General features: G+C 43.0%; 1 protein-coding gene across 3 annotated transcripts; it reads left to right on the forward strand.

The window, feature by feature from the left end:
- The first annotated feature begins 4,569 nt into the window (after positions 1-4,569).
- Positions 4,570-10,939, forward strand: ccdc135 (coiled-coil domain containing 135). Of its 3 annotated transcripts, none has more exons than XM_055934452.1 (18): positions 4,570-4,892; positions 5,563-5,708; positions 5,940-6,114; positions 6,274-6,399; positions 6,516-6,710; positions 6,887-7,045; positions 7,159-7,377; positions 7,508-7,630; positions 7,817-7,889; positions 8,050-8,178; positions 8,413-8,541; positions 8,765-8,994; positions 9,168-9,383; positions 9,597-9,707; positions 9,842-9,952; positions 10,037-10,231; positions 10,438-10,577; positions 10,726-10,939. In XM_055934452.1, the coding sequence occupies exons 2-18, from the start codon at positions 5,563-5,565 to the stop codon at positions 10,808-10,810; spliced, it is 2,562 nt and encodes an 853-aa protein (XP_055790427.1). In that variant the 5' UTR covers positions 4,570-4,892; the 3' UTR covers positions 10,811-10,939. The 3 variants fall into 3 exon arrangements, with proteins under 3 accessions (XP_055790427.1, XP_055790426.1, XP_055790428.1); XM_055934451.1 differs by having other exon boundaries at positions 4,570-4,887; XM_055934453.1 differs by lacking the exon at positions 9,597-9,707 and having other exon boundaries at positions 4,570-4,887.
- Positions 10,940-11,057: the final 118 nt, after the last annotated feature.

Genomic DNA, 11,057 nt, shown 5'->3' on the forward strand with positions numbered 1-11,057 from the left:
GCTTTCTAGTGTTACTCGGCTACACTTATTTCTTAAATCCAATAAATTAGTTGGCTAAAATGCACCATTTTAGAACCGGAGTTTTCAGCAGCAGCATGGTTTATTCGCTCCCCAATGGCGTTGAATGCATATGGAAGACCAGGGCTAAATGTAACAAGGGTCAGCTGTAACAGGTCGGCCTAAATGATATTCACAGTACATGATCCTTGGTTGGCTGAGTGCCAGTGGAACGTTATTTTTTTGGGGGACATTCAAGTAATCAATATGTTGCTAACTAGCAACAAGATAGCCTAAGGTTTAGACTTTAGAGTTCTTATCTAGCTAATGATTAGCCTAATAGGGTAAATGCAGATGGGAAACCCTCAAGTCTATTTATTTATAACCACGATGCTTCATCAGGTGACAATGAGTATTGTTAAATAGCACACATGCCTGGTAATATGGACCAATATGTTAAGGGCCTCATTTCTGGAGGGGAAATTATATTTTAGATGTCAGCATCATTTTTATTTTTATTCATTTTGGAGTAGAATGTCCTAGAATGTTGCTTTTTTTCTGTCAGAAAATAGACACTAAGAGGGAAATGTCTATTTTCTGACAGAAAAAAAGCAACATTTGGTAAGATTTACAGTGCATTCGGAATGTATTCAGACCAGTTGACTTTTTCCAAATTTTGTTACGTTACAGCCTTATTCTAAAATTGATTGAATAACTTTTTTCCCTCATCAATCTACACACAATACCCCATCATGACGAAACATCATTATGGGGTATTTATATAAGTATTCAGACCCTGTTTCTATTGATCATCCTTGAGATGTTTCTACAACTTGGAGTCCACCAGTGGTACATTCAATTGATTGGACATGATTTGGAAAGGCACACGCCTGTCTATATAAGGTTCCACAGTTGACAGAGCATGTCAGAGCAAAAAACCAAGCCATAAAGTTGAAGGAATTGTTTGTAGAGCTCCGAGATAGGATTGTGTCGAGGCACAGATCTGAGGAAAGGTACAAAAAAATGTCTGCAGCATTGAAGGTCCCCAAGAACACAGTGGCCTCCATCATTTTTAAATGGAAGAAGTTTGGAACAACCAAGACTCTCCCTAGAACTGGCCGCCCAGCCAAACTGAGCAAACGGGGGAGAAGGGCCTTCATCAGGGAGGTGACCAAGAACCCGATGGTCACTCTGACAGAGCTCTAGTGTTCCTCTTTGGAGATGGGACAACCTTCCATAAGGACAACCATCTCTGCAGCACTCCACCAATTAGGCCTTTATGTTAGAGTGGCCAGACGGAACCACTCTTCAGTAAAAGGCACGTCAGCCCGCTTGGAGTTTGCCAAAAGGCACCTAATGTCACGTTCCTGACCTATTGTTCCTTTTTTCTTTTATTTATTTAGTTGGTCAGGGCGTGAGTTGGGGTGGGTTGTCTTTGTGTTTTGTCTAGTTTAGGGTGTGTGTATTGTTTAAGGGGTTATTAGTATGTATGGGGTTGTGTTCAGTGTAGGTGTTTAGGAAAGTCTATGGTTGCCTGATTTGGTTCTCAATCAGAGACAGCTGTTTATTGTTGTCTCTGATTGGGAGCCATATTTAAGGCAGCCATAGGCTTTAGGTGTTTGTGGGTAATTGTCTGTGTCTATGTTGCATGTTTGCACTTAGTCGTTTATAGCTTCACGTTCGTCATTTTGTTGTTTCGTTTTTCCTCTTCTAAATAAAGAGAAGATGTATTTTCCACACGCTGCGCCTTGGTCCTCTCTCTCACCCAAAGACGATCGTGACACCTAAAGGACTCTTAGACCATGACAGGATTCTCTGTTCGGACGAAGCCTGAATGCCAAGCACCACGTTTTGAGGAAACCTGGCACCATCCCTACGGTAAAGCATGGTGGTGGCAGCATCATGCTGTGGGGATGTTTTTCAGCGGCAGGGACTGGGAGATTAGTCAGGATCGAGGGAAAGATGAACGAAACAAAGTACTGAGAAGATCCTTGATGAAAACCTAATCCAGAGCGCTCAGGACCTCAGACTGGGGCGAAGGTTGACCTTTCAACAGGACAACGCAGGAGTGGCTTCAGGACAAGTCTCAATGTCATTGAGTGGCCCAGCCAGAGCCTGGACTTGAACCTGATCGAACATCTCTGGAGAGACCTGAAAATAGCTGTGCAGTGATGCTCCCCACCCAACCTGACAGAGCTTGAAATTATCTGCAGAGAAGAATGGGATGAACTCCCCAAATACAGGTGCACCAAGCTTGAAGCGTCATACCCAAGAAGCCTCAAGGCTGTAATCACTGCCAAAGGTGTGTCACGTCTACTCCTGCTCCTCCCCTCCGGTGTTCGACGCCGCCGGTTTACTAACTACCAGTCCTGGCATTCATCATTACGCGCACCTGCGCTTCATCATTAGGCACACCTCAACTCCATCACTTCACTGATTACCTCCCCTATATCTGTCACTCCCTTAGTTCAAATCCCCAGGCAGGATTGACTCTGCCTTTCATGTCTGTACTCTACTCGTGTGTCTTGTTTTGTTACATGTTCCGTTTATTATTAAACTCACCACCTGTACTTGCTTCCCGACTCCCAGCGTCTATGTTACAAGATTCTTCAACAAAGTACTGGGTTAAATCGTCTGAATACTTATGTAAATATAATATTTCCTTTTTTTTTTTATACATTTGCAAACATTTCTAGAAACCTGTTTTTGGATTGACATTATGGGTTATTGTGTGTAGATTGATGAGGGGAAAAAACAGTTTGATCCATTTTAGAATAAGGCTGTAACGTAACATAATGTGGAACAGGTCAAAGGGTCTGAATACATAGGGCAATACCAGAATAAGTTATCTAAATCTCTTAGCAGCTAAATTTGCAGAGCTGAAATGGTTGTATGCCCTATCTATCTATATATATACACTATATGACCAAAAGTATGTGGACACCTGCTCATTCGAACATCTAATTCCAAAATCATGGGCATTAATACGGAGTTGGTCCCCCTTTGCTGCTACTCCACTCTTCTGGGAAGGATTTCCACTAGATGTTGGAACATTGTTGTGCAACTTCTTTCTATTCAGCATTAGTAAGGTCAGACACTGATGTTGGGTGATTAGGTCTGGCTCGCAGTCGGTGTTACAATTTGTCCCAAAGGTGTTCGATGGGGTTGAGGTCAGGGCTCTGTACAGGCAAGTCAAGTTCTTCCACACCGATCTTGACAAATTCTGTATGGACCTTGCTTTGTGCACAGGGCAATTGTCATGCTGAAAGAGGAAAGGGCCTTCCCCAAACTGTTGCCACAAAGTTGGAAGAACAGAATTGTCTAGAATGTCATTGTATGCTGTAGCGTTAAGATTTCCCTTCACTGGAACTAAGAGGCCTAGCCCGAACCATGAAAAACAGCCCTAGACAATTATTCCTTATCCACCAAACTTTACAGTTGGCACTATGTATTGGGGCAGGTAACGTTCTCCTGGCATCTGCCAAACCCAGATTCTACCGTTGGACTGCGAGATGGTGAAAGCGCTGTTCATCACTCTAGAGAACGTGTTTCCACTGCTCCAGAGTCCAATGGCAGCGAGCTTTACACCACTCCAGCCAACGCTTGGCATTGCGTATCTTAGGCTTGTGTGCGTGCGGCTGCTCGGCCATGGAAATCCATTTCATGAAGCTCCCGACGAACACTTATTGTACTGATGTGCTTCCAGAGGCAGTTTGGAACTCGTTAGTGAGTGTTACAACTTAGGACAGACGATTTTTACACACCACGTGCTTCAGCACTTGTTCTGTGAGCTTGTGTGGCCTAGCACTTTGTGGCTGTGCCATTGTTGCTCCTAGACGTTTCCACTTCACAATAATAGCACTTACAGTTCACCGGGGCAGCTCTAGCAGGGCAGAAATTTGACGAACTGACTTGTTGGAAAGGTGGCATCCTATGACAGTGCCACATTGAAAGTCACTGAGCTCTTCTGAGCCATTCTACTGACAATGTTTGTCTGTGGTGATTGCATGGCTGTGTGCTCGATTGTATACACCTGTTAGCAACGGGTGTGGCTGAAATAGCCAAATCCACTAATTTGAAGGGGTGGTCCACATACTTTTGTATATATATTGTAACATTCTGTTGGTGGAAATAATTTTTTATAATAATTCAATTGAAAAATTACGTTTTAAATCAAGTGTTGTTTTGCACATTGGCAACAAAAAAAACGTATTAAATTCTTGCCAGCAGCACAGTTACAGTCACACATTTTTAATTGAACCTTTATTTAACTAGGCAAGTCAATTAAGAACACATTCGTATGTACAATGACAGCCTACCAAGAGGCAAAAGGCCTCATGCGGGGACAGGGGTTTGGGATTAATTCCCGAGCCAACTAGGTGAAAAATCTGTCATTGCCCTTCTGTAAATCGCTCTAGATCAATGACGTAGATCTAAATATATATTTATAAACCATATAACTGATGGGCTATATTTTTCTATTTATGACGATTTTTATTCATTTGTTTACCCAACTTTGGTATTTAATAAAGAGCAGACAAACATTTCCTACCTTCTCCCTTTATACTTGCCTCCATTTTTGCGGTAGTCTAATGCTTCAATCCGTTGGTTTAATTTTGGATAGAGCACACATTTCCATATATTTTTGTTAGCTGCACATGTGATATAACTCCACATTTCCCATTAATAATATAATTAACAAATATAATTAATTCAATATTTGGCTACTTGGTTACTTTATTTAATCGACCATGATTCCGAGAATTACATCTCTAGCTGCGCGAAGTCTTGGGTAGGAACCCAGAATTGAACACTTCAAACAATTTCCGTTACTATGGAGATAGACAGTAAACTACAGGCAGACGACAACAAACATCTTGTCTAATCCAAGTAAGGTAACCGGCATAAAGAAACGTTTATCGTTCTCAATAAACTGTTAATCTTGTGATAGTTGCTATGTACAATATTTCTTCATAGAAGTTTGGAAATGTGTTATTCTCTGGATTGCGGATGTCTGTCATCTGTTTGGTAGCTAACGTTAAACGCTGCTAGCTTTGTAAGCTAGCTCTCGTTAGCTCACATGGATGTTGACGTTAACTAAACTTCAAAATAGGGTGCGTTCGTAAATTGCCTCCAGTGTGTCAGAGTGCGCCCTGGGCAGTTCGTAAATATAGAGTGTTTTCAGATTGTCCGTTCATAAATTTCCCCCAGTTTCGCTCTCGGAGCGCACACTGGACCGAGGAGTAGGGTTGATCCGAGCGTTCAGAACTCTCTGACGTTTTATTTTTAATGTTATCTAGAGCGTTAGTGACTGTTACTGCTGCTAGTAACAATTTAATTAATTGTTTTTGCCAACCTTTACGGACACCTGTCATATTCAACGGCCGTTGCGTGTTAGTAAATTCATCAGTTATTCTGCGCTCTGGCACACTCAAACGAGTGCTCTGAAATCGGATTAGATAGCCAAAATTAATTTACGAACGCACCCATAAACAGCCCACTATATTAGTTATGAGAAAATGTGAATGTTAGTTATCGATATGCCTAAATAAAAGCTGTTTCTAGATGGAGGTATTGCCTAAAGTGGAGTCTGACAAAGAGGTTGCCATTGATGAAGTTGAAGAGGATCAACAGGATGAGGTTAACGAGGAACTGCTTAAACTAGAGGAGACCCTCTGCAACATACAAATCACCCCAACACCGTGTTCCCTGTGAGTTTACTTTTGTTACACTTTTGGTCATGTTTAACTAGGGCACATGGTTATTGATTCATATGCCTTTCTACCAAAAATGATAAACATACAGGATGTTTACGTTCAATGTCATGATTACTTGCACAATGACTTAGAGTGCTCTCACATACATCATTTTATTGTATTCACATACTTACTACATGCTTAGACAGCTGCATCAACACTCATGCTAAAATCCAATCCTAACAGGCCAGAACGGGCACAGGAGGTTGACCTGTCCCAATACCCAACCTCTTATAAAGAAAACTCCCCACAGGAAAAGCTGCTGCTTGCCATCGCCGACAACTTCAGCTGCCAGTATGTGCACCTTTACCCTGACCGAAAACCCCTTCTGCTGAGCCCACTCAATGAGTGTGGAGTCCAGGTAAACTCCACAGCATTCACAATTACACTCACCTTTGACTTTGTTTTCTCTGTGACATGTTTGTTGTGCACACTGACACCCATACTTCCTATGTTCCTCCAACATCCCATCTTTGAATGGGCATTTTTCTCACTCTTACCTTTCTAATGACCAAAATAGAAATTTGTGAGTACAACCTTGAGGCCCACCTTGCTCTCATACCCGGAGATGTACAGCTGGGAGGGATGTGCAAGCTTTGTGTCAGAGTTCTTGTCTTTAGAGCCACTGGATCCTCCCATTGACCCGGTAAGGGAGAGAGACATCTCTTCGCTTGTCCTAAAAATTATATAATACTAATAAAAGATTTGGTGCATTTACTTTTGTATATAAGAGATGCAAGGAGTAATGTTCTTTATCTCTAGCCAAGACACCTCTACTCTCCAACCTGGTTGATGCAGACTCAGAGAGGCTCCTGCTTTGATTTCTCTACTCTGCTGTGTAGCATGTTGTTGGGTGCAGGCTACAACGCCTACTGTGTTAGTGGATACGCTGTGAAGGAAATGTGTCTCCTCAACCAGTCCCTCCAGGAATGTCCCCTACTGGTTACACATGTTAAGGTGAGTGACCTATAGCAACCTGGCTACACGGCCTGTACATTGCCCTCCAGTACCACTGAACCGGTATATCTGCTTTCATTTCATGTTCAAATTACAGTATGTAATTTCACTGCATCCGTCCCTTCTAGCACAATTGCATCACTCTTGTGGTTTTCCTGCGGGTTTGTGTGTTTCAGGGAAAGGTTACTGAGCAGAAGCGGCAGGTGAAGAAGTACTCAGTGAAACCACCACGGGACCTTCGCAGTGGCTTTGAGCAGCGTCAGGAGGAACGCAGACAGGCTGATGCACAGGATATCCTCCTGAAGAAACAGCAGGAGGCAGAGAGACTCCAAGAGGTATGGAGGCAACTCCAGAAACACTCTCTGAGAAACAAATTAATTGTCAATGTATTGTCCCTGTTTGAGCACAGGTTATATGTCTGTGACTGTCCCTTTGTTATGTGCCTAAGGAGCGAGAGCGCCTACCCCCAGATCCCCTGTTGGGCCTGCGGGTCCACTGCTGGGTTCTCATTCTGTCTGGCAACCGGGAGGTTCCAGAGAACTTCTTCATTAACCCACTCACAGGGAAGAGTTTATCCACCACAAACAAATGCTTCCTGGGCATAGAGAGCATCTGGAACCATCAGAACTACTGGGTCAACATGCAGGACTGCCGGTTCGGCTGTGCGGTTAGTAATGCCCTTTTGTCTGTGACAATGTGATTTGTACTGTATGCATGTACTACATGTATTATATCTTGCACACAGAGTTAGTGACAAGGTGTTTTTGAAATTGGGGAATGACTGGATCTTTTTGCAGGAGATGAATTTCGACCTGGGGGATGCGGTGAAGTGGGAGTATCTGCTCTATGGCACAACTGGCCAATCTCTGCTTCTCATCCCTGACATGAAAAAACAGCAGGAGGCAGAGGATGATGAAGAGGTGCATCCCAATCTCGCACTCCCTCGCTCACTCTCTTGCTCAACTCTGCTCTGGTGCCCTTTACCCTTGATTCTGCACACCCTCTATGTTATTGACCGTGTGGGAATAAATAGTGAAATTCATGCATGGGTGTATATTTGTGCTATGATTTACTATGAGCATGTGTACTTTGTTGTTTTTCTGAAGGAAGAAGTGGATGAGCCCAAGTTGTTTGAAATGCCTCCATCCTGGGTGAATCAAATCAACATCTCACAACAAGGTAAGTCATTCATTGCTTTTCTCAGCCTCATAATCTTACAGAACTAACTGGACCTTCTGGCATCGATTAACCAACCTAACCCAATCTCATGTCTCCTATCCTTATCAAATGTTACATGCTCCATCTGTCTGGCCTGAGTGACCTTTGTGACTTTGTGCAGACATGGAGACACGCTGCCCTGGGGGCATGAAAGTTATCCAGTATCGGAAGGCCAAGCTGGAAAAGTTTGCACCCTACCTCCTCCCGGATGGTCTTGTGACACGCTTGACCTCTTACTCAGACCTCGACTGTGAGTTGCATATTATTGACATATTGAGTCATGGTGCTGTGATTGCCTAATATGTGTTATAGTAAAAGTCCTAAATGTGGACTGATAAAGCCAGCATACTGATAAATGATCAGCAATAATGTCTCCTCTCTCTGGTGTCTGAACTCTGACTTGAGTCTGTCTCTGATTAATCTATCTCCTACCTCAGACACTGACTCCCGTTCCCTCCTGTCCCCCTCTGGTGTATTTCTGTAGGTACCCAGCCCAGCACTGTGAAGGAGTGGTACCAACACAGGCATGACCACCTAGAGGAACGGGAACTGAAGAAGACAAGCAATGTCACTATTGAGCATTTCAGACCTGGACGGAGCTACGCTTTAAAATGTAACTGTTAGAAAATTGGACAAAGTGGAAAAACAGTAACTGTAACTTGAACCCACTCCCATAAGGGCTACATGACTCTGCCATACTCATGACATAACAGCTAGTGTCAGCTTATGACAACTGCCTTAACCGTGTTACAACATTTACATCAGATAATGTATCTAAACATGTAGACAAAAGTGACAAGAGTGCATACATGACAAATGTGTGTTTTGCTGTCAAGCCCACAGGTATATTACTATGACTACAGAGACGGAGCGTCAGATGGACTTCTACAGCCATGCCCGAGCAGACGGGCTGGCCAGACGGGTCGAGATGCCCTTTGAGATGACAGAGACCTTCGAGGATCGACCAGACTTCATGTACCATCGTCATGTTGTTTTTGGCAAACGTGTCAAAGTGTTCGGCCCCAGTAATACTGAGGCACCTGACCACGGGCAACGCCCTTTACAGGTAATACTGCTTACATTACATGATAATAATTGGTTGCACTACAATTCAAACATATCTCCGTTTGGGTAAACTTAACACCACCATTATGTGTCATATACATGTCTGTATCACTGGAAAATATATGGTTAAACATTTGAACATCTTCGATGATATCTCCGATGGTCTATGAGAAGAAGGTGGTGGAACGATTCAATCGAGACCGGTCCAAGCCAGCCGGGGAGGACGTAGCAGAGCGTATCTTTCTAGTGTCTGAGGACAGGATCCAAGTGACATACCACCGGGAGGACGACCGGATTATTCCTGCTTGGAGAAACTTCATAAAGCCCAGAGATTCAGGCGATTCCCAGAACCCACACTCCTTCACCCCTCAAATGGCCTCCACTTTCCAGGTCAGACATCACTCGGGACAATAAACAGTATCTAAACAACAACCAATTCACATTCATTTACAACTGGCGCCACCATCAATTTGAGATAACATATTCTTCTGTTATTTGTTTTTTTATTTCACCTTTATTTAACCAGGTAGGCAAGTTGAGAACAAGTTCTCATTTGAGTGAACTAGGGTGTTTTTCCAATTGTTTTTATGTATGTGCATTCAGGTAGATCCATTTGAGAAGCCCAGTAAGAATCTCTTTCTGTATGAAATGCTAGTCCATATGATGAAGGAGGAGGAGAGTGTTGCTCTCAGAGTCAAGGAGTCTGAAAAAGAGGTATGCATGTGTTGTGTGGGTACTCTGGCATGAATTGATAGACCTTTTCCAGTACGTCTTAAAATGAGAGAATTAGAAAAGTAATACCCAGTATGTAGTTGGTAGTGCTAATATGCATTTGTATTTTTGCTTAGGTGAAGGCGATACTGGGTGTTAGGGAACAAGAAGAGAGCAGTATTGAGCTCCACATCTCCATCTACAACACAGCGAGAAATGAGAGAGCACGCTGCCACCGAGAGGCATTGGTGAGCATCACACTCTCTTATCATAGAAGACTGACTGACCCTCAGGAACCTCCTTAACCTAATTCCTCTCTAACTTATGTTCAGGAGCGGACGGCCAAAGAGGAGCGTCTCCGACAGGAGGAGAAGGAGCTGGACTTCTTAGCACCGCTTCTGGCCCAGCTGGGTGACCCAGAGAACCTGACCAGACAGGCTGCTCTACAGCTGAGGAATGACTGCCTGGCTGACCTGAAGCAGCGGCTCATTGATAAGGCCAACCTCATACAGGCTCGTTTTGAGAGGGTATGTCAAAGCACAGGATAAGTGGAATAAAAATAACAAATAGTTTTGTAAATATCTGTACAATAATGTTAAAATAAACAAAAGAAGCAAAGGTTCAAGGTTTGGGAATACTCCTGGTAGAAAAATAATGGTTTAATTTTGATGGGTATCTCTATATTTTGTAATGTTTCTCTATTCATGTATTGTAATGCATACTGTATGTTTAGGAGACCCAGGAGCTTCAGCAGAAACAGCAGTGGTACCAGAAGAACCAGCTCACTATGACCAAGGAGGATGAAGATGAATACCTTGCCTACTGCTCTGATGCCATGTTCAGGATCCATATTCTCAAACTGCGTCTGAGCAGGTAAGCACTGAAAAGTTTCAGTTTCAAAGCCTTGATTTACGATTGATATAGAATTTTTTTCACGACTGGGCTTTAGTATAGACGTTTACATACTTCAATAGTTCTTTTGATGGATTATTTGTGAAGGATGACTTGGGTTGTGTTTCAGGCATAAGGACAAAGCCCCCCAGAAATACCTGGCTCTGGATGAAAGACTGAGACGAGATCCCAGACTGGCCAATCACCTGTGGTGATGAACATGGTCACGTACAGCTCCCTAATCACATCCTTCCCCCACTCCATAATCTGACACTCCTCAATTTCTCTGTTTTGATTAGGTATACCACCACTCAAAGCAATAAACTAGTTTTATATTAGTGATATTCTGGCTCTTAATCATTTTCATCATGACTATTCGTTTCAGCTTGACAACGCGATTGACTGGATGTTTTTGTTAATCTGGATTGAGTTCATTTGCCATGGCTCTATCTTGAACTTTTC

The sequence above is a fragment of the Salvelinus fontinalis genome, chromosome 9 (genome assembly GCF_029448725.1).
Source record: "Salvelinus fontinalis isolate EN_2023a chromosome 9, ASM2944872v1, whole genome shotgun sequence".
Classification (NCBI taxonomy): Eukaryota; Metazoa; Chordata; class Actinopteri; order Salmoniformes; family Salmonidae; genus Salvelinus; species Salvelinus fontinalis.